Raw genomic sequence first — 24596 nt, forward strand, 5'->3', positions numbered from 1 at the left:
CAATCAAAGCAAAAGCAAATTTAAAGCGAAACTAAATCAAGGAAACGAAAACACACCCACATATATAAAAAAAAAATAAATAAATAAATAAATAAATAAAAAAAAGAAAAAATAAGATGTAATCTCTTGTAGTACAAGTGCAATGATGAACCAATAATTTTTATTGGCGAAATTAATGCTTAATACCTGTCTTTGGTTATAAATTCATATTTCATTGCGTTGCTTTCGTTCGCATTAACGCGATATGTACAGTGAGTCTCATTAATATTGGGTTTTTCTCATATAAAGAACGATTCGAGGATAAAAAACCGCATCCTAAAAAAAATTAATATTTGGAGAGGTGCATTTAAACCTTTTGACATATTGCAGAAAATTTTTCTTATGTAAGGAACAGGGATCTTACCCCATTCTTCTTATAGTTTATTTTTCACATCTTGAATGAAAGGGATTGTGTGTTTTCGCACACGACGATCTAATTCATCTCACATATTTTTGATGGGTTTCATGCCTCATCATGTGTGCAAGAGGATGAAGCACTTTGTGGCACTTAGATAAAAGCCATTCTTGAATTAACCTGAGCTTATGTTTGAGGTCGTTATCTTGGTAGAATTTAAATGTTTGCCAAATACCATGTTTGTCGTCCCTTCTTTCTATCAAATTTTCCTTTCATATCCTTAAAAACTTCTCCTTATTTACAATGCCCTACATGTTCCGACCCCATTGGCCTAATACACACCGAACTATAACATGCTCACTATCATGCTCACCGTAAGCCGCTGGTACAAGAACCTCTGCATGTTCCCTGAGACAGGGAACATGCATTTCTAAGTACATTTTTTCCGTTATATTTGCTCTCATCACCTCTGTCAATGAATTAACAGTCATTTCATGAAGAATTGGGTCATTTGTCCTGGCAAATTCTAGTCTGGAATAATATATATATTTTTTTTTTTTCTTCGTTTTTGTTTTAATATGTATGTATTTCCTAGTAGTAAAAAATAGTGAAAAAAAATTTTTAAATTTGAACAATGGACTACGTTTAACAGGCGTTTACTTTTCGTCGAGCGAAAAAACCCAACGTTAATAAAACTCACTGTATATATATGTTAATCTAACGCCATCGTAGCTACAAGAAAATTTATTTATATAGATTTACAATTTCTCTTTGTTATATAGAGGAAATCGAAAACAATGTGAACTGTGCAACAATAATTAATACATTTGTCAATTAGATTTTAATTAAATTTATTTAAAATGTATTCTTCAAAAAATTCTTTTACATGAGTTTTTATTTTTTTTTTTTATTTTTATTTTACTTTTTTAATTTATTTATCTCTTGTCTTTACGCATGGAATGACAGTAGAAAGAAACAAAACAAAATATATGTATAAGAGCATAAAAGGCACAGTACGTTCAACCTAACCATATATCATTCATAAGAAAGCCTTACATTTAATTGAAAATATTTTATAACCGCATTACAGAGACATCACAAGTTACAACGTAATATATTCTCTAAATGGTTTTCGCGATTTAACAACTCTGTTTTATAATAAAACTTATATTGAAACGTTTTCTTCTGACTACACCTTCGGAATACCGAAATTAATACAAAATCAAAATAACTATAACAAGGATGCCCATTGTTTTCTTTTATGGCTAGCGACAAGTCACAAGGCGAGAATATACACCAGCAAATGACAATTTGCTTAATTATTAAAAAATCGGAAGAATGGAATAATACTTCTCTTCGCAAAAGTGAACAATTTCATGAGAAAGGCTTGATTTTTTTCAAACAACTTGAATAAATTGCTAAAAATTCTTTAATATAATTTCCCTGCTCGAGAATAACTTGAACTTTATGCTCTACGCGATATCAGATATCATATTGCTATTCATTTCTTAAATTTTTATACAGCATCGATGGACAGATCGTATAGTTACTTCAACTAGTTCAGCTATTCTTCGTCAAAATGGTTTATATAGGATAAACCAAAATTTACGAAACATTTGAATTTGCCGCCATTTATAGGGTAAAGTGTTGACAACCATAGAAAAAAAGAAATATTTTGCCAACTGACAGGTTTAAGGTTAGTAAAAATGGAGCCTTATACGAGAGAGCGATGTGTTTTCATCTAAAACTAATGAAAATGTCACGCCCACAGATCGCAAATTTTGTTATAAAAATGTGGTCCGAATCAATTCGAATCAATTTGGGGTGTGGAGAACTTGGAAAATTCAGGAAGGTTGGTCGGCCAACAACAAACATTTTAAATGTTAATATCGAAGCAATGTGTAAGAGTGTTGGTAAAAGTCGAGAAACATTCATTTGGTTTTTTGGACAAAAATTGTAAATTTCAAGAAGCATCCTACAGTGCATACTCAATCCAATCGACGCAAGAACTGAATGATTAATGGCAGGAATACTAGTCGGCTTATAAGCAACATGGATTATACGCGTCATGTTAAATTATTAACGCTTTTTGTGTTCATCAAAGAGAAATGGGGCAGACTGCGATGCATATGACAAGCAAGATATATTTGGAAAAACCAAGTGTTTGGAAATATTTGTTAATATGGAAATCTTTGAAATCTTTGTAATCTTTGATTATTGGAAAATGAGTTAATGAAAACGTTAATCGGAGAAAAAGATCATTGTACCTAATATGGCTGCTGAGCTCAGCTAAAGGCAAAGTACTTTATATATGAAATGATTACGTGGTTAGGTGTGAACAGATTACTTTATGCGCTATCACTAGTCACTGATTTTTAGAAACACATTTCCTTACCGCGACACATCGAAACGAGCCCGACTGCGACTTTTGTTTTAACAACACAAGAAGAAAGAAAATAAAAAAAAATAAAAAAAAAATAAAAAAACATTTACCAAAGTTTAATCTTTCGCATTCTCTAAGCAAGATTTTTATTTATTAATTTTGATTTTTTTTTTTTTAACTATTTTGTTTTATATAATTTTACTCGATTGTCATAATTTTTTTTAAAATTAAGTAAACGAACAAACTAAACTCTATTACATTAATATTATTAATATTGCTTCTTATTAAATAAACACACACAATCAAATATTGAATTATAAATATACGTACATGTATGTATGAGTTTAAAAACAAGTACGTATATACCGACATACATGCATATTATTATTCCTACGTTATAAATCTATTTATAAACTGTGATGTGTGTGGCGTACGTATTGAATTTGTGTAATAAGAGTAAACTTATATGCGGCCTAAGTCGTCTCATTAATACCCAACGTTACTTATTTTCCCTCTCTATAGAATTCTGTTCTGGTGTATACCGTTTGATATGCCATATGTATGTAAAAGCGATATTTTGCAATTAATTAGCTTCAATTATTTGCTGACCAATGTATATAATATGAAGATTGTTTGAATTCTATAAATACGATAACGTGAAATTTGAAATCAGTGAGAAAAGTGATTCGACAAAATTTTAATAAGCTGACCTCGAAGACGATGCTATCTAACGTAAGGAAAATTATTATTTTCTTGAATTATTATCTCTAAGCATATGTAAGATGTTTAAGTGACAATTGATTTTCCGCCTTGGAAAGCATTAATTGATTTTATGAACGAAATACGTAAGCAATTCTTTCCAAAAAAACTTTCGCACAGCAAATCCAAATCATCAAATTAAGTTAGACTGAGCATATGCCAGCAATAACGCTCAGAAATTGAATATCAAAAAGTGTTCAATTAAAAGCACAACTGTCCGATCGCTTTTATTGCTGGCGTTGTTCCATTATCCTTAATCAAAATAAATAAATATATATAAATATTGACTTTGAACTTTCATTCCAATTGAAGAGGCTGCCATTCTAAAAAAAAATTTTCTATATGTATTAGTGTAACTAATCAAATTTACGCTTTCACTTCTATCAGGCACATTTTATTCAGGCCTCTGTCGTATACATCTATGCGTTGCAAATCCAATGATAAAGTTAGCATATCTTTGCTCTAGTGAGGTATGCGATGCGAAAAGAGAGGGATACGCATTCATTAGCTTCTCCATGTGTAAAGATTCGTACAGAGAATGAATTTACTAAAGGTTTTTCTCTTTTTATTATCAAACTAGAAATCTATTAAGCATTAAGTGTGTATTCAATTTTCGACAGCTGATCGTTTGGTTGAAAACAACCTCAATCAATCAGTATATAAACCTTACGAAACATATTTTGCACAGTGGTTAAATCACTAGAAATATGCGATATTTATGAATCACAAACCCGACCATAATAGTAGTGGTATTCTTGTTACACTCTTTATAGACATCAGATAAAGAATTAGACAAGAATGATGTTGGACTTATGCGGAATTCGTACTTCTAGCTTGGTTTCTCTTTCCGAAGAGTCATTATGCGTCCCTTCACAAATCTGACAGCGACTTCAACACTTACGCTCTCAGCACTCGTTCAATGTTGCAATTCTACATAACTAGCTATACTGACCTACTCTATAACTAATGTGCCCATATGACGACAGACATCTAAATTTTTTCTCCGGTGAAGTCGTTTTGAAAAATTGCAAAAATACCGGTTTCCGGACGGCATATAGGAAAATCGAAACCCTCATTACTTGTTAGTCTAGTCGGGGCAAAAGAAGAATAGTGTCTGTCAATATAACAAAAGCTAAAAAGGCAAGACATGTGCTAACCGAGATCATGAGAAGTATGTCGACGCATTCTAGATATTACGTTCCAAATACAACAGCTGAATACTCTTTAGATACCTTGAAGCAAAAACTTGGAAGACAACAAGTTATAGTTAACTAACCAATCAGATATATTTGAGAGAGAGAGAGAGAGTTAAGTGACAAAGATTGTTTAACAACAACTAATACTAAATTCCTTTTGAACGAAAATGAAATATTGCACTTCTTCAGATAATAGCTCGGATGTGTGAAGAACTAACCGACTCCAAAATTTTCGATGTAAAACTTTAATCTGCCATCATTCCAAAGGTGCAGATTAATTAATGACCTTGCGGATCACCGAAGATTGCAGCAATAATTATACGGGTTTTGTCGCATTCTCTGCAGAATTTGGAGAAAGAGAATTTGTATACAATTTGCGTTTCTAGTTTCACTTTCACTTTCGCAAAAGATTTCATTTTCCTTAATTTCACAACAAAGATAAGTAAAAATTAAGAAGAAGAAGAAATCGTTAGTTTTCATATGCTGCATCACTTATAGTAGAAAGGTATATTAAGTTATGCGGGCGTATGCAGCAGCCAGAAGGACTTGATGAAGACCCATCTTTTATTATAGCAATCGATTCATAAACATTTTCTGAATCAATTTGTTTAGGCCCAAGCGATCGAATCGAACCACTTTTTCGATCATTTCCCGAATAACGCATTAATTTGAAAGGGCGTGACTGCATTAATCGAAGTGCTGTAGGGTTTTGAATGGTGGGCCGTGGCTCCTTATAGTAATTTTAGTTGTTTAATATGCAGAGAACACTAAATTCACGAAAAAGTTAGTAAATTAAATCTTGAGCGTTTTTTTTTTTCATCTAAATATTTCTTTAGGAAGATAAGTTGTTCTTTATTCTGTTTTAGTCTTCCTTGCATGCATTTTTGCATATCATCTGTATCTTTTACATATTTTTTGTTTGTCTCTATAAATCAAAAATTTGGCATCATCTGCAAATGCTGCATAAATTGTACAGAATTGAAACAATTCGACATACAATTGCGTTTTTACTTTGGATAATTGCGACAAAAGCACTCCTAATATCGTTGCTCGTCAACAAAATGCAGAGACATTGCTGATATGGCAATGCGAAGTTACCGACTAAAACTTTTCGAGTTGAACGGAAACTTTATTATTCCCCACCTCGTACTAAACTTGTATTAATTATTCAATAACAGAATCATTTTTATACAAAAGTGTAAAATATTCTATCGCAGATAGTAGCGAACATATCATTGTCACATAAGATGTCAAATAGTTTCAGCAAATTTTGCTTTGTTAGAAAATCGGCACCCATCGAAAGTTCGAGATACTCGCATTTAGTTGGCATAGTTTCTTGTTAGCGAAATTGTCGAGCCTGTTAACTTACTCCAACAGAAATGCAAGGAAGGTCAGAGCAAAAGTGATCAATTGATATTCAAGATTTTGCAGATACTCGCATATGTTACCCTAATTTCTCTATAAATGTTTTTTCAAAACCTTATCTAGATTAAAACAAGTAAGAACAATATAGCCGAGCGAAGTCGACCTCTAGGTACACTACACCACTGCCCTTAGTACAGTTATTCACTCGTTTTAGTAATAATTACACATTATTTTCAAGCATGCAAAGGCATGCTTTTCATGAAAGACCGCATACTGGAGGATGCCTAAAACATCACATGACGCACTCCAATATCCAACGTTTGATGATAACTCCTATATATGATCAAATCTTGAAAATAGACCTATGTAATTCAATTTTCCTATCGTTAATGGATCAATTTTTATCATAAAATATTAAATCTTACATGGGGTGTGGTTTAAGAAATAAACCTACTACATGCAGATTTGGTCCACTTTGTCAAATTATAATATTGTCTTGAATAAATTTTCATCGTAAAGCATTAACAATTACAGCCGGACCAAATATTCAGAATGCCAAGGTACTATTACATCGCGAAGTTTGATGAAAAATTTTCAAAATTTGCAATTTTTTTCCATACAACTATTACTCGAAATATATGTAGATATGCGAGGAGTGGTCAGAAAAGTGCTCGTCTAGCCAAAGCGTCTCAGTGTACCAAATTTTATCAAAATATCGAAAAAATTGTGACCTATAGGTAGAATATAGGTAAAATTTCACGGACAGATATCAAATGGCCATACGGACATACAAGCTTAGTTGGATTCAAAGAATGAATAGAAGGTCTAAACATAGATATATATTAAAAAACTATAATAAATATATGTAAAAAATCAATACTGACTTTTATTCCCGTACTTTCTAAAAATCAATAATGATAACATTTTTTAACCTTGCGGATTTACCGCTACATTACCGTTCAACTGTAGCCGAATTGCGATTAAATGAGTTAATGACTTAAAACGCTAAAACGATATTTCTTTGATATGAAATTAAGCCAACACAATTCAATGTCAAGTACTCATATAAGTGTTAATTTGAAGTGTTCATATTAATATAATAATAACTTATTATTAATATACAAAAATTGGCAGAGTTTTAAAAATAAATTTGTTGATAACACTTTCACATGATATGTAAAGAATAATTGAAAAGTGCGAGAATTCAACAGAAGACAAATGCTATTTGGCTTGAACCGAATTCGTATATACCCGCCGCTAGCGAAAGTCGGATTAAAGTCTGACTTTTATCTATCATATCTTTTGTCTGTCGAAAAGTAATGCTATATATATATAAACACAAATAGGGTAATCTTCGATTGCGTGGTACAGTGAAAATCTACTATGATATGAAATAAATAAACAAATATACTAATAACACTTGTAAACATTGTAGTACAAAATGCTACTGATAATTTACATATTGCATCTGCCAAAAAAAACAAAAATTGTCCTTTTGGCTGTCCAATAGTTTTTAGATAATTACAACTTTAAGGGCAGAGGAACTGGCGATCAAGACAAATATGGCCGCAATTATTGCACCTTTAAGAAAAAATGCTTACAGAACTTTTAACTTTTTTTAAGCAGCTGGGCACAATAAATTGTTCAAGTAAAGAGAGCTTAGCCCATTTTACAGTTTAATGTCTTTCGTTGAAGAATGCTAACTAAAATTAGTTGTTTGGGGCAAGTAGGTCATAGAATTGATCTTATTATTATTACTTAAAAGACTCTGCCGACCAATGATACAATACATCGGCCGCTCAGCAATTTGCATCTGTATGTGCGTATGTGCTTGAGATAAACTAAACATTACAACGAAATCCAAATTAAAGGAGATTTTTTCATTTTAGTTAATTAACATTATTTAGAAAACTGTATTCTACCGATTACAGATTTGAAAATCCATGAATACTTCCCCAACTATATTATACGACAGCATGTAGAAATTGAAGAATGCGTGAGTGATAGTTAGATAGGCATTGAAATGTCTCAAGATATGTTTATCCAAATAATTGATATTAACATGAAATGCCGCATTTGTGTGTCAGTCCATGGAATTAATGATAAAGACTTCGCAACTTTATCTAGAAAATCATAATAGATTGCGATTATTGTTTTTTTCTTTTTCCGAATTATATTAGAAAATCAAAAAAAAAAAAAAAAAACAATCGTTTCCTTAAATTACGGCTATTTGAACTTTTAAGCTCGATATTTCGGTTTGTTAAAGTCATCACAACAATTATCTACAAAATGCTGCAATATAAGAAATTTAAAATTAAACATGTAAACGATATATATCCCCTATCTCTCTCTCTCTCTCTCTCTCTCTCTCATATTCATATTTACTACCCATGTACATGCTTATAAACGAGTCGTTTTGAACCCAACTTAATACGATTTCTTAATTTATTTTCCATTTTTCTTTTTTAGGCCATGGAAAAATACTGATGAATTTATCTTTTTAATACCACTGTGCCTAAACAACCACGTAGAAATATTCGTTACGTTTTTATATATACAAACTACTGACCAAATACTCTTGCCCTATGTGTATTAATAATAATGGTCAATAAAGTCGCGAAAGTTCTCGTCATTTCAAGAAAGTTTGAAAAAAACGCAAGAGAGGGGTGAAGAGAGAGAGAGAGAGAGAGAGAGAGAGCGAAGGATAGAGAGCGAGAGAGAGAGAGAGAAAGCAAGATTCAGGAGAAAAGAGCAAAATGTACACATATAAAATGCAAACAGGCACAAAAACAAGAAAAAAAAAAAAAAAAAAAAGAAGAGAGTAAACTAAAATATGTCTTTCGGATATAAATTATAAAAAGCTGTAGCTAATAAGCCAGACCAAATAACGCATAGATTGGAGCAAATATTTCAGTCTTTTGTGAAATATCGCAGAGAAAGTGTTGTTAGCGAAAATACGGTAAAAGCAAAACGGAAACAAAGCGAACTGTTTGCCTAAACGGAATTTCATTTCGATACATCTATATATACATGCATATATATACATATACATATGTGCTTATATCTATACTTATATACTAAAAAAAAAAAAAAATATATATATATATATATTAAATGTTTATACGTATGCGAGCGTCTTAAATAGCTTCAATTTTTTTTTCATGTTTAAATTTTTGAATTGCTTTAGTGACTAGAAAGAGCAAAAACATTGCACTGGGGTTAAAGCGCTGCACTTGAATGTTAAAAAGAGAGGGCAATACATTTTTCATAGTCACTTATTACTTTTCAATACAACGTCGCAACCTTACCAAAAGAAGCAAAATAAAGTGCAGATATATATTAAATGCATGACGTCACTTCTCTCTACCATATAAGTGTTATTAGCCACAACTGCAATTGGTCGCGTTACAATAAGCAGTTGATACTTTCTTAAAACGACAGTAACGCTTCGATGTAAAAATTAAACACAAAAATTTCTAATACTTTTTTTAGGTTTCGAACCGCTCGACCCGTTCAACAGTCATATGAAAATCCCCAAAAAAAAAAAAAAAAAACAAAAATATCACTAAAGAAAAAAAAAAAAGGAATTAAGAAATATCAAAATTAGAGAAACAAAAAAAAAAACATTACATGCTATTTTGGAAAAATTAATTGAAAACATTTAAAAATATAGCAAAAATTAAATGAAAATTCAAAAAAGAAAAAACGAAAAAAAATTGAAAAAAATTCATGACTAATTAAGAAAAATTCTGCAGTGAGAAGCTATGAGAAAAACGCTCAATTAACGGTTTGTAGAATTTTCCAACATCGTCGCCCATTAAGAATAAAAAGCAAACATCAACTCATTAGAAAATTGACCTGCTTCTCATCCCTTGTTGTAACATTCATTTGCTAGAGAGCAGAGAATAATATAACAACAACGACGACGACGACGGCGACAACAACAACAGCCAATAAAACGAGTGAATTTTAGAAAATTCGAACGTTGGGAAATTCTAAAAAAGCCAAAACGGAAAAAAAGTAAAAAAAAAAAATACCGAAATTAAAGTGAAAAAAAAAGAAACGACGAGACAAGAAGATTTGAAGTGAAGAGCGTATTCTCTTTTTTTTGTATTTTTTTTTTTTTTTTGATCTTTTTAATTACAGTGTTGCGTAAATTTGTGAAAATTAGAAAAACTAAACTTTCAGCTTAGACTAATTCGTTTAAAAAAATTGTTTGCGTCATGAAACCCACTGTGATACCAAATTCTAATTCGTCAAGTTCCCAAAGCTCCAACTATGACACAGCTGCTCCCATTGGCATTAATATCCCAATAAATCATGAATATAGTAATGTCGGATCAACAGCTACTCCGTATCATACACAGGCGCAGCATTATGTACCCGGTGATCCGCATACCGCTTATGGTTCGCCAAGCACGCACATTAGAGTCAACCAACAACAGCAGCACCCGCAGCAAGAAACTCAACAATCGATTCCGGCTTCCTATCAGGTTAGTAGAAAACGTAATATATGTTAAAAAAAAAAAATAAAAAAAAAAATTTTAATAATCATAAACCAAACACGATGTCAAGAAGCGATCGTATTTGGCTTAAAACGAACACGTTACTATTTCTTACGTTCATTGTGATGAAAAGAGATAGAAACTACAAACGAGCATCGAAACTTTATCAGCAAATCGATATTAGATACAAAATAAATATATCTTGAGTGAAATTAAATTTGAATTAAATTTTACTGGTAACTGACTTTGTTTTCTTCGAATTTTCCTTTTTACACGCGTAACTATAAAATAAAATAAAATAATTAAAGCAAAGTCATTGAAATTTGGACGCATTTTCACTAACTAAACAAGCGAATAAGTGAAGAGTCAGTTGCGATTGTGTTGTTGCTCGTTCTCGATATATTATGAAATTCATGCATAATTCCGTGGCAAGCACGCAAATATTCGTGGTCAATGTGAAGTCTCTCTCTCTCTCTCTCTCTTTCGCTACGGAAGCAGAAAATGTTGAGCGAAGCGCACTAAAGGCTTGACTTGATCAAGTTCAATGGTAACTGCCTGACGAAATGAGTTTCTGATGCAATCACATTTTCTTACTCAATTCCTTTTAAATCATTTTGGACTGTAAATTGTAAGCCTGGAAATCTTTAGAGCAATCATTAGAGTTAAGGGAGAGAGTGCTTCTTTTTAAAAAAAAATAATATTAACTTTAAGATTGGAAATCGGGTATATTCATCCGCTATAGCAGTTCACTGTATAATCAATGTAAAAAGTCAACATTCGGTCACACGGCTGCAATGGTAAACTACTATGTATAATGACATAAACTTTGGTTAACTGTTTTATTCATGCGCAGAGAAAATCCGTGTACGCATTTATAAACATAGTTCGGTTTTTCGGCCAGAATAAGATAGTCGACCTACTCTTCATAGTTTTTTTTTTCTTCTTCTTCTTCTTCTTTTTCAACCCTTTCTGATCGGTAGCTAAAATCACGAAATATTGATCAAAAAAAAAAAAGCAAAGAATTCAAAGATTATCATTCATTACCCTTACTGTTCATTATCCCTTTATTATGAAAATTTTGAGACGATAGGTAAAAATAAGATAATTACTTCCTAAAGACGCTTCTATTTGGAAATTGAAGAAGCAATCAATGCAAAGCAATGAACTCTACGTGGAGGATAGGGAAACGTCTTATCTCAATTGCAATAAATTTTGCCAGAATATGGGGAATATTGATATGATAGCGAATAATTTTGGCAAGTTATTTGTCTCGCTCCTAATGGACTGTTTACCTCACTGTGTCTGTTGGCGTAAAGTTGCTTGCTGCCCTGCAGAAACTCATTGAAAATGATAGCTTTCCCCAAGCCCAGCATATCCCAGTTGTGACAATTTAATTGTTCATAAAATTCGATCATAGCCTCTGTCCACTGACATTGTTGCGTCATCATTCATTTTTTATCATCAATAATGAATCACTTTAAGGATGATGATGTTTGAACAGCAAATTAAAAATTGAATTTCACTTCAATCAATTCATTGAATTCCGTTTGTCAATGTGACTTGGCATCCCATCTTTCTATAAAAGTCTCGAAACAGCTTAAATCGTCGAATGTCTTCAATGAAAATTAAAGCCGAGCAAGAAATTAAGTTAGCTGGTAATTAGTTTGTAACAATATTTGACAGCAGGATAGATTAAGTCTAATCCTTATATCGATTCATCGATATCGTAAATCATTTTTACATATATATATATATATATTGTATGTCGTATATATTTGTATGCATATTTTTATACAAGTGAACGATAATCTTGGAAAAATTTAGTAGCTGCAGTAATTGTCGGCGGATGCAAAAATGCAAGAGTGCCAACAAGAAAGAACAAATGAGAACTAGCTTGTTTATTGTTCAAAGTAAAATATTAAAATCGTAATAATTAACATATTAACGAAAGAGAAACACAAAGAGGGATAGACATGGCTATTTCGGTCACTTCCACACTCGATCAGGAAAATATATATGCATGTATATAATTTATGGAAATTGCAACGCATATTTCAATGAGCTACACACACACACACACACACACACACACACACACGCATACACATGTTTAACAAATCTAATGTGCCCCTTAAATAGGTATATAAATAAAAAAAAAGAATTTCACTCTGCCACCAAACAGTTTGCCAAGTGTTGGCACTAATCTGGTTGAGCGACGTAACAGTTCGCTTTTCAATTCGCTTTTTCAATTCACGATCTGTGCAATCTTGGTCCGAATCAAACCATTTTCAATAGCATTCGTCGCTGGGCCGAGGCACGTCAGTGTACCAAAATTGTTTAAAATATCTCAAAAATGGCGGGCCTGTGCGGTTGAGCACAAGAAAACCGGACAGATAGACAGACAAGCTACGATCGGTTTAGGAAATGATTCTGAATCGATCGGTATAATAAAAGATGAGTGAATGGGTGGAGGTGCTGCATACATTCGTACATACTTAATATGCTCTTCTACCGCAAGTAACGGTAGGGGTATTAAAATGCCTTTTACAAATGTAGATTAAATGTAAGTAAAGAAAAAATCAAAACATTTTGGCAGCTACACCTGTACGGTACACCCTATTGTTATCGATATAAGAGAAGACAAAACTTATTTTAAAAGTATACCGCAATATGTGTTTTTTTTTTTTTTTTATATATTTCTACTTATAGATAGATATTCGCAAGTTTAAAATATGAAAAACTCAGGGTCACGACATATGTATAATGCATATATGTATGCATTTATATATGTACATATGTCTTACTTTAGACTTTTGTTTTTAATAATGTGATGTACACCGGTTTGGCTTTTATTTTTAAGTAATGATGCATGAAGGTCAATCCAAAAATTGGTATATCGGTGTATATGATACATTATATACCTTTGTATATATACACATACACACACACACACACACACACACACACACACACACACATGCATATATGCATGTATTTATTTTAAATAGCTTTGCCTTCAAATATTTTTTGCAGCTGGAGCTCAAGAAAATTCTAACATGCCCATGGCAAACTAAGCCTAACGGCATGTCCGCATCCTCCATGGTTTGCAAAAATATTAAGATTATTTTTGCTGCATTTCATAGTAAAAATTGATATCCACAAAGTGGATTTACATGCACTAACAATCTATCATTAACGTTAATTTTATTTAAAAGTTTATTTATCTATTTTTTTTTTGATGGGGAAAAAATTTATTCATTCAAAAGTAGCTAAAAAAGAAAAGAAACAAAAGAGAAGAAAACGGAAATCAATTAAGAAGAATATCTAGAAATAATTTCAATTCTCATTTTATGAACTTTTGCGCTTTTCACAAAAACTCTTTCAATTAGTAATATCGATATAATTGTATATGTGCGCGTATATGTATAAAGAAATTTCAATTTTATTGCTGTCGGAATTCACAGTGAAAGGAAAAACTTTTTCATTACTTTGAAGTCTGAATTATCATAATGTTAATTGATTTGACCTTTAGGTATGTATACCATGTTGTTTCTTAAATATTTTTCCAATAATAATAATAACTTAATTAACCGGTTCTAATAACGATGTTATTGACACAAATATATATTAGCGTCCAAGCTAGTGTGTGCGGTCACGACGTCCGTAAAAATCACAACCAAAAGTATAATATGTCTGCAGGAAGATCGCGTTAATGAGGGTGCACCTCCTTCCGATGCGTATTTCGTCATATTCGTTTTTCATCGGTTATTGAAAGTCTAAGACTCGCCAAAATTGGAGATAAAAAGCGGAAATTGCTTTATACGCATTTACACATCATTAGCCTGAGACCAAGTATAAGAGTAAGCGGAAAACGCGAAATTTAAAGAAAGAAATTTTATATTAATATTGTTAATAAAATTTTACAAATTTGGCGGATATCGACTTAAAATTTCACTACTAATTACCAAGCATACACTAGGTTTGGCAAACGTATATATGCAGTTTCGAAATATCCATTGACCAGTGGAATCGTCTATCTGTCCATTAAGTGAAATCATATCTACTAACCCAAATCGATTCTATACTAAGGCAGCTGAGAGACCAACTTATTATATAATCACTTTTCGCATCTGTCAGTATAAATTCAAAAAAATCAATTAAAGAAGATCAATAGACCCCCGCAATTCTTGAGTTTCTTCAACCTGTAGATTCTAAAACTTCGCATCCGCATCGAAAGAAATATTCACCGACCAGTACAAAAAAATAATATAAATAAATACAGCTCTGTGTGTGTCTCAGTATTTTTTAAATTCTTTCTTCTTCTATAATTAATTCAGTAAATCAACAAAATAATACTGACGGTACTGAATCGAAAAAATGTCCAATGGGCCTTCTTTTCTGTTAGTGGTCGATTTTGTATACGATTGTCTAAAAAGTGCTGTCAAAACATATAAAATTTCTGATTTAAAAAATATGTATTTGTATCTATGCATTACGATACGATATATAAATTAAAGATCATCAACATGGCAATGGCGAATATTAAAGATTTAAGTTATATTTTCATTTTCTAGATATCGACTACCGAAATATCAAAATGCATATATTTTGTCAAAACAGAAGGAGGCTTTGAAGATTCTCTAAGACATGTACATTTTTGATCATTATTAAATTCGAGATCGATTTAGGCGATCGATCTCCATCCACCTGTCCATGTCTCTCTCTCTGTGCTAAACATTCTCTCCGGGAGAGAAATAACACGTATTAGTTTGAAATTTTGCAAAAGCAGACCAAATTACTCGAAGGGCACGCCTACACTGCAACGTGAATTAAACACACCTGTCTAAAAAATGTAAACGAAACAACATCTGTTTCGTTCATCACCCAAAAACTAGCTAAGATACAGAGCTAAAATTTTGTGCGGTTATATACGACAATCAGAAGATTCAGTATTGTTTTCTGAATCGTTTTGTGCTTGCCTCTCCGACAGTTTAATCAAATTTGTTGCGCGAACCGGTTTTGGCCCTATTAAATTTGGATTGGATTTTATCCCCTATAAACCGTTATTGTGGAAAAGGTATTATATGAAAAAAATTGCAATGGGAAAAATTTCGCAAAGAATCTATCCTTCCGAATATTAAATTGATGTGAATAACTTGTATCCGATGCGACAATTTTTTCAACTCCCTCCCATAGCAGAGTTCACAAGACAAGCAAGCCTTTATATGACAAAGAGATTTGATTTTCTACATTTCATAGTGAAAATTGAACCATAATGGTAATTTGGCTAAATATTAATTATACCAAATTCGGACTAAATCAGTCCACATTTTAGACTTCAATCCACACAAAGGTTTCAATGGAAAATAAGCCTTTATGGGGTGAAAAGCTCTAGGATTTAATAGTTTGCGATGACAATTGATCTGCAATGGAGCAGACGTAGAAATCAACTGTAGCAAGTTTGGACAATGTGGGGCTATTTTCTGAACAACCCTCCCATTATACGAATCTACCTAAGTTCATGGTTTGGACTCGCGCCCATATAAGAGACTTCCATATGGAAGCAAAATATTATTTAATATATCTTATCACAAAAATAAGTGAATCGTATTAGGCAAGCAGCACAAGTCTCTAGCTAAGTGAAAGTGGACCAGCTTCACCATTCTTCAGCTACCGAACTTAATTGAACATTCAAAAAAAGCTCAATTCTTTTTTTCGATTTCGAGTCAGCCACTATGCAAGTTACCACAAACGTTTTCTTCCTTTTCCAAGATGCAGGATTTTTCGCTTATTAGCAGGCACGCTAGGAAATCCATATCACATTAACTTTTGCAATTAATTCATTTACGCACTTATTTACCCAATTTATAAATTTTTTTCATTTTTTTTTTTTTTTTCATTTAGGACTTGAGAATCAGGAACCGCAATCATGATATCGATAATGTTCAGTAATGCATTTCCGCGCATGCGGTTTAATATGATATGATATCTTTTATGCTCATGATCTGATATGTTTTAAGTAACAATTTCCTGGTATATGAGTCAACTCATATATGATCTTAACTAGAAAACTTTAAAATTTATATTTATTTCCTAGGAAACTATTAATTTGGGTTAAAATTGTAAACTCAGTGGCTTGCAAATGCAAACAATATTTATACCCTTGTAAGTTGAATACTGAGACGAAAAGTCAATCTACTTTGTCCCCATGTAGTTTCTACAAGTCAATCTATTTCTTCCATTATTAATAATTATTTAAAAGAGTGCGTTGGCTCCGCGATCTAAATAAGAGCGAAAAAAATTATTATTATTATTATTGTTATTGGAAATTAAAATTCAAAAATTAATAATAAAATCCATTCCTTCTGCTTCGTCTTCTTAGTGGAGGTGGGTGGAAATGAACCCACACCGTCTTTAGCTTACATTTGTAAAGCATGCATTGGTACATCGCCTTTGACATTTTAGCGTAAATTTATTTATTAACTACTGAGTGTAGTTTATTATTAGCGTGCATCGCGTCTTCTTGAAAGTTCTGCTAGCCTAATACTCGAGTAATACTCGAGCTGTTCTGGAGAAATTGTATCTCTTTTCTTTTAATTATTCATAATTATTCATTAAAAGTGAAGCTTACCAAAGCAGGTCTACCGCATCAGAAGTCGAACCTGGATTTTTCAGGTGGAAATCGGACCGATCTTGTTACACTAGACTATGCTATATAATTCAATTCATATTATCATTAATTGTATCATTATTTTGTATTATAATAATTAAAGATCGAGAGCATGTGAGGATGTGTTCACTCTGTTTGTAAAATTTATGAATGCTTATACAAAAGCTGATCTAATCTAAATTCTGATCGGCATAGAATTTTAAATTGGCTTTATAGATTTTGTGTATCCATCCATACCCGGAAATTGAAATTTCTAAAGGCAAATGCATATCATCGGCTTAAATTAATTGCTGAATGTTGTAAATCAATTTTTCTACTTTTTGGATTATTTTAAAATACAATAAGGGTGTAATTCTGGAGAGAAGGTCTGCTTTCGTAGCGCACACAAAAAACTAGAATTTTATGCCGAAAGTTACTATAAAAAAACGTATGTCAAATATATACACAAATGATGTAGAAAAGATCCGGACATGCATGGCACGTGGACTGACCAAACAAATATAAACTAAAATATAAGAAAAGGGATAATAAAAAAAAACAAAAAAAAAAAAAGATGAAGAAGAAGAGAAAAAAAGGGTCTTCGAAGCGAAGATATATATCTGTATATATAATATATATTGCATTCAACAATTGTAGAGTACACCATACGAGCACACTAAAAATAATTAAATAATACACACATGAGAAATAGTTTCTTAAATTTACTAAGTAATTATTGTTCAATATTTTTTTAATTCGATCACAATTTTGCAGACAGAATTTCATTCAAACATTGCCCGAACCTGTTACCAGTTACCAGCAATTCAATTTCTGCTATTATCGTAGTAAAATTCAATTTTCTTGTCATTCATAGCAGAAGATTTACCGCCTAAGAGTACTAAGAGAGAGAGAGCCTAAGTGATTTTTTACTCAAATTTTGAGTTCTTTCTGCTACCATAGCAGACTACTACTACTATTTACCAAATATGCTATAATTATACTGTAATAATAAATTCTAGACGAGAAAACAGAGATCATCTAAGAGATAATAAAAAAATTTCACAAGCTGTAAGAAACTGCGATTTTCAAAAAAAATATCTGCCAAAGCTATATAAATTTTCTGTATACGGTATCGGCCAACTGACAATATCAATGCTTCCAGTAAGCTATGTCGCTTTTAATGCGTTCAATGTGTAATATGATTCGCCTTCAAACGAACACAGATTTCTTACATGGCATTAATGCAATTGAATGCAAAAATCATAGAAATAAAAAAATTTTTTTAAAAATTAAAACAAAAAAAAAAAAAAAAAAAATCTAAACTATATAGTAGGACACGGCACACCACTAAATACCCTACACTATCCTCGACTAATTCATGTATTGACTTTTCAAGTAAAGTATTATACGGTCAGTGATTAAAAAATGTTGCCCGATCCGAACAGTTTACAATAGCCTTCGTCCTGAGATCAAAGCACGTCAATGTAGCAAATTTCACCAAAATATATCATAAATTGCGACATATAGATGTAATCCAAAAATACATGGACCAACATCAGACGTATAAACAAGCTTAGCTTAATAAAAAAAAAAAAAAAAAAAAAAAAAAAAATCAATCTTAAGCCCTTCTGGGTGCTACATACCTTCGCACAAGCTTAATATAAGTCTGCATCGCAAAGCAGTGTAGGCTATAAAAAAATGTGCATTTGTCTAAACAATTTGAATTAGATGCTATATACTCTTTGTAACATTAACTTAATCTCAGACATTTCATAGGCATTACGGTCCAAGAGTAGTCTTTTTTGTATGAAAGTTTCTCAAGTTTTGATCCTTTCCAAAAACAAAAAACCTGACGATGTTGCTTAGAAAATTTATAACCTAAGCATGTGTAGCAATCATATTTATATATCGCACTGGAGAATAAGAGTGCAATGCTATAGTAAATTCAGATGAATCGATTTAATCATTTCAGTCATGCCGATAAAAACCTTAAGTTGCATAAATTTGCTTTTGGGTAAGTTTCATAAACCTCTTAAGTCAGCATAGTTTGCTAAAAAGCATCGAAAGCAACCAAAAAATTTTGAATGAACTGATCTACCTAACCAAATCAGGTTTTCATTTTACCTAAATCGCTCCGATAAACGTATTGAATAAGTAGAATTGCCTAAGAAATCTGAGTAATTCCTCTATTAATGTGTACTATGTTAGTTTTTCGAATATTTTTTAAAGTATCAGATAAATGATATTGAAAGTGGCAATGGCCAATTACATTTACACAAACTTAAGAATAAGAATAAGAATATACATGTGTGTGCATATGTGTATATCAGCGAAAAGAAACAGCGAGCTTATGATAAGGTAAAAATAGACATGATAATTAAGTCGATTATTACGCTAGAGGTAGTAGAGATAAGTGCTAGTGTTGGTCATGAAAAACCTGATTCCCAATATGAAGCTTGTACAACAAATGGTAATGGCAGAATTATCTAGAAATGTTATGTAAGCGAAGTCTTTACTTCTCTGAAAATTTTACAGCTGCAGATTCGCCCTACAATCAAATATTATTTTTTTTTTTTTTGTATTCTCTATGACTTCAATACCATTTCCGACTGCTTGCTCAAGTATGTATCTACGTGTGTATGTGTGCGCGCGCGCGCGCTTATTTATGTGTGTGTGTACGAGTGTGGGTACTTTTCCGTAAATGGGTGTACATTGCAAAACATGTAAATGAAGTTATGAATGTACATATATATGTGAGATATAGTGACGGACGGATAGACAGAGAGAGGGAGGAAAGTATTTATTTGTTGTTTATATAAAAAACATCTACCCACCTAGTAAGTTATGGTCAGCGAAGGATCAAAGTATGTTAACTTTGTCATTATGTTTGCATCGCCTCATCATTAACTCATCTCATTAACTAAGAAAGCATGAACATTTACGCAGTATACTCGCAAGACTTGGGCATGCTGGCTTATCTATTTACAAAGAGAGTTACAAAAATATATTAATTAAAAATTTCGACTTTGAGAAACGTGCGAAACAAATGAAAAATGTAGTGCAGCTTTGAAGTGAATCCTGCGTATCCCTACAACAACATATATACCAAAAAAAAAAAAAAAAAAGAAAAGGGAAGCATTTCCAATTTAACGGAAAGTGTGCCAGTGTTTTCGCTTAAAAAATATATTACTCATCTAACGATTTTACTATGCCGAACAAGCACTGACTTGATTTTTTCGACATTATTCTTTGTAAACGAATATATAAAAATCACTAAAATTTTGCTTACGGGATCGGCGCTTTATTTATTGGCGCGTCTAATTTATTTAAGAATTTTCATAAAGTAATAGATAATTGGGTCAATATCAAACATTTGCCTTATGCTGGAATTCGCTAGTAGCCTATGATTATTCTTTTCTGTACCCTACACCAACCATGGTACAAAATTGTGCAGGTATATGCAATCAATACACGGAAAGATTTGAGATAAACTCACTTTTTATTACACCGATCGATTTAGAAAGCGTTCCTAAATCTGTCGCTCCGTCTGTCCGTTTTGTGTTTTTATGTTTAACCTATAGGCGGCAATGTTTTAAAATAGTTTCGATGTCATATGATAATTGAACGCTATAGAATATACATGGGATCGGAGATCTTTATCGATCACCTTCCATATGACGTCTTATTTTGAAAAGTGATTATATTAGCAACTGTAGAATGGTGGTGTGGTGTATTGAATGAGAGGCTGTGGTACACTATAGAGTTTTTTATTTGTTTCAACCATGCCGTCAGAGTGTTCGAAGGCCCATCACGCTTATTTGCCAATAAAATTTTTGGCGACGATCGAGCGAACAAAGCTATATTGCTAAACTATAGACTCAGAATTTCGTACTAACGAAAAGATATCATCTTCTTATGCTTATTATTCTCTGCAGGGAAAGATATTCAAGACAAACGCGCGTTGTTTTAATCTCTGTGAAGAAATTTACTGTATCCCGATTTTAAAGCGCACACCTTCTACATTCAATCGCATGTACGTAAGATGATAGCTATGTTTACCTGCTTGTGATTAAATTCGAGTGTTGGTTTTTTGTTTTTTTGTTTTTTTTGTTTTTTTTTTGTGAAAACACTAAAACCAAAACAAGAAACAGAAGAAAAAAATCGAAATGAATCATAGCTAAAAATATTCATGTGTTGTTTTTCTTAGTTTCGTGAATTGTTTCTCGTGAAAATTGCAACACAGACGTTACATACATATTTATTACAAATAATATATCATTACCTTGCAAAAAATTTGTTACTGTAGTCAAAAATAATACAAAAAAAAAAAAAAAAGAGCACCGCAATTATTAAGCAAAAAAGTAACATAAACACTGTTTTGATAAGGCATAGATAGATAGATAGATGTCTGTCTACTAATCTACAATTTTGTGAAATATTTTATAAAATATTTTTTCAATTTTTTATATGAAAGCTAAGCGATTGGGATTAATATATTTCGTTTATTTGTTTTTCCATTACAGCAGGACTTTGGCTTTGAACCTGATATGGATATAGATATGGATATGTTTCCACGCTCGCGTCTAGGACGTATACATGATCCTTTTACGGGCTTCGGAGGTTCACGTAAGCGTATTAGTTTACATGATCCGCATTTTCGTACTGATGGTTTTTCTCGTTATTTTGATGACGCTGCAGATTTTGCTTTTCCGCAGTTCAATTCGCTTGGTCGTCGACGTGCCAATACCGAACAAGATGATGACTTCTTTCATCGTATGCCTGCTGAATTTCGTGAATACATGCCCCAGAGTTTTGGTCATAGGCATGCGCCAAATGCCGGCATGCATCCGCAGGCCACACATTCTGGTACTCCTGGGGGCCCTATGGGACCGCCACCAGCGCAAACTCAATATTATACCGGCATGCCTCAGTCACCGACAAAAAAGGTTTGTGACGCTGCTATACAAACGGAAGATCCCGCAGGTCGCTCGGAAGTTGATCATGCTGTTCCCACAGAAAATCTTAGTCAGCAGGGTTTGCGCAATACTGTGGATATGGGCGTGAAATCAGAAAGAGAAATGCATGGAACACGTTCACATTCGGCCCCACCCAATGAACAACAAATACCAATTAATGATAAACATTCGGGTTCATCGCCTCCACTTTCATCGCAACATTCTCAATATACAAGCTCTCAGACTAGTCCCCAGATGCAGTCACAATATCAAAAATCGTACCACACACCTCAACGACAACCGCAACAACAGCAACAACATTATCATAAACAACAAACCCCACCACCGCCACAAACACCCGGTGGTACCTTTATACGCACCATACCTATTTTCGTTGAAGGGCGCTCCGAGCCTATCATTAACAACAAAGAAATACCAAATCAGAATTCAGCATCTTCAACCTCAACGCCTTGTAGGTCATTTACGCCACCCAAACAGCACACGTCCTTCCATCAGCAATCGCATCGTCCTACACCTTTAAATACTCATCAACAACAACAACAGCAGCAACAACAATCGCAACAAGCACAAGACATACCACCTCAAACACCACATACTATGGATTCGATAAATAAAATCCAAGATATACAACGCGATGTCCTCGAATTAATGTCGCATGTTGAAAAGTTTACCGGAACGCGCGGAGATAAAGAGTATGTGTATCTCGATGAAATGTTAACACGTAATCTTTTGAAATTGGATAATATCGATACGAATGGCAAGGATAGCATACGTTTGGCACGCAAAGAAGCCATAAAGTGCATACAAGCCTCTATTAATGTCTTGGAAGCCAAAGCCGAAGAAAATGTTAAGCGCAGTCAATCAAAAAAGAGCATTAGCGCTACAAATGTCAATGATTTTAATGCAGCCCCACAACCTCAGAAAAGTGCATCAGGTGAGGAAATAACCAAAGAAAAAATCTCTTCAACAAATGAGGCAACTAAAGATTCTGCAAACGAACAGAAACCGGCCGATGCCACCAAGATTCAAGAACCGATCCCACTGCCCCCACCAGAAGGTATGATCAATATTGAAAATGAAAGTCAGCAGTTACCACCTGCTAAGGTAATAAAAGAAGTGGAAAATGAAAAACCTGGCAAAGCGGCCGAGGAATCTAAGTCACAAAAGGAAACTAGTCCTATCGCAACTGAAGCGAAATGTGACGATACCACCGAAACGAAATGATGATTTAGGCGAAGCCAAGTTTGTAAAAGTTTGCAGAAAACCCTCTATCGCAGCACTACAGTTTCAAAAACAAAAAAATGAACTTATATAGGTTAAGTAAAGATCATAAAAACATTACACATAATAACTTATTATTATACTATTAAGAGATTGTTCGCTATACGGTTTTTTTGCTTGCAGCTTAAGCATGAAGAACGAACGAAGAATGAACGATTAAACACTGTAGTGCTGGCCCGGAGACAGATAACTCTCGTTTCTTGTCTTTTCAAGTTTTTTTTTTTTTTTTTATAACTAATAATTTTGAAATTATTTTATGGTAAAATTTAAAAAAAAAAAAAACAAACAAATTTCTCTTTATTTGTAGAAAGAGTCAAAAAACAAAAAAAAAAAACAAAAAAAAAAAATACATGTAACGCAGTTAAGAAGAAGAAGAGCAAAAGTAAAGTATATTTTCGACAAATTTTTTTTTAGCCCAAAAATCGCAACGCCATCGCAAACTTAAAGAATGAAAAGTGCCTAAAAATCACATAACAATGATCATCGTTGTCATCTGTTGTTGAATTCATAGTTAATTAATTAGAATCAAAAATTAGCTGAAAATAAAATTTAAAAAAAATAAAAAAAAATTGCATTAAAATTAAGCTTACTATGTAATATGTTTAAAATTATGGCTCGTAAGTGTTTTTTAACTTTAATTTAAAAAAAAAAAAAAATTATTAAGAATTTAAATAAATTTTTCAAAATTTTCTAAAATGAATTTCTGTGCAAAATTTAATGCTGTTTCATTTAACTATCTATCTATCAATATATATATATATATTTATATATATATATATATATATATATATAAATATATATATATATATATTTATTTATTTTCTTTTAGTGATTTCACGATTTTCATTATCTTATCTTTTATTTCCTCAACTTTTTATTTTAATATTTAAGTAAACCATAATTTATCAATTAATAAAAAAATATATTTAAAAGTAAAAACAAGTCCAAAACGAACTATTTACGCACTTATTGATATTTAAATGCAACGTTAAGTAGAGCAAAGCATTAATAATTATATATCGGAATAATAAAAAATATTTATTATAAAAAGAAATATATTCATCAATATATTGAGATCAATAAATGTT

General features: G+C 32.3%; 2 protein-coding genes across 4 annotated transcripts in view; one reads left to right on the forward strand and one right to left on the reverse strand.

Annotated features, from left to right (window-relative positions):
• LOC119645208 (dual specificity protein phosphatase 15) overlaps nucleotides 1–2808 on the reverse strand; it is a 56261-nt gene extending 53453 nt beyond the window's left edge. Inside the window, exon 1 of the mRNA XM_038045228.1 lies at nucleotides 2790–2808. The gene's annotated coding sequence lies outside the window, so the exon portion shown is untranslated. The remainder of the gene's footprint in view (nucleotides 1–2789) is intronic.
• A 6964-nt stretch (nucleotides 2809–9772) lies between these two features.
• LOC119645184 (BAG domain-containing protein Samui) lies at nucleotides 9773–23496 on the forward strand. Of its 3 annotated transcripts, XM_038045170.1 has the most exons (3): nucleotides 9773–10590; nucleotides 21775–21877; nucleotides 21950–23496. In XM_038045170.1, the coding sequence occupies exons 1-3, from the start codon at nucleotides 10321–10323 to the stop codon at nucleotides 23449–23451; spliced, it is 1875 nt and encodes a 624-aa protein (XP_037901098.1). In that variant the 5' UTR covers nucleotides 9773–10320; the 3' UTR covers nucleotides 23452–23496. The 3 variants fall into 3 exon arrangements, with proteins under 3 accessions (XP_037901098.1, XP_037901096.1, XP_037901097.1); XM_038045168.1 differs by having other exon boundaries at nucleotides 21775–23496; XM_038045169.1 differs by having other exon boundaries at nucleotides 21778–23496.
• The last annotated feature ends 1100 nt before the right edge of the window (nucleotides 23497–24596 follow it).

Source organism: Glossina fuscipes, unplaced genomic scaffold (genome assembly GCF_014805625.2).
Source record: "Glossina fuscipes isolate IAEA_lab_2018 unplaced genomic scaffold, Yale_Gfus_2 1, whole genome shotgun sequence".
Classification (NCBI taxonomy): Eukaryota; Metazoa; Arthropoda; class Insecta; order Diptera; family Glossinidae; genus Glossina; species Glossina fuscipes.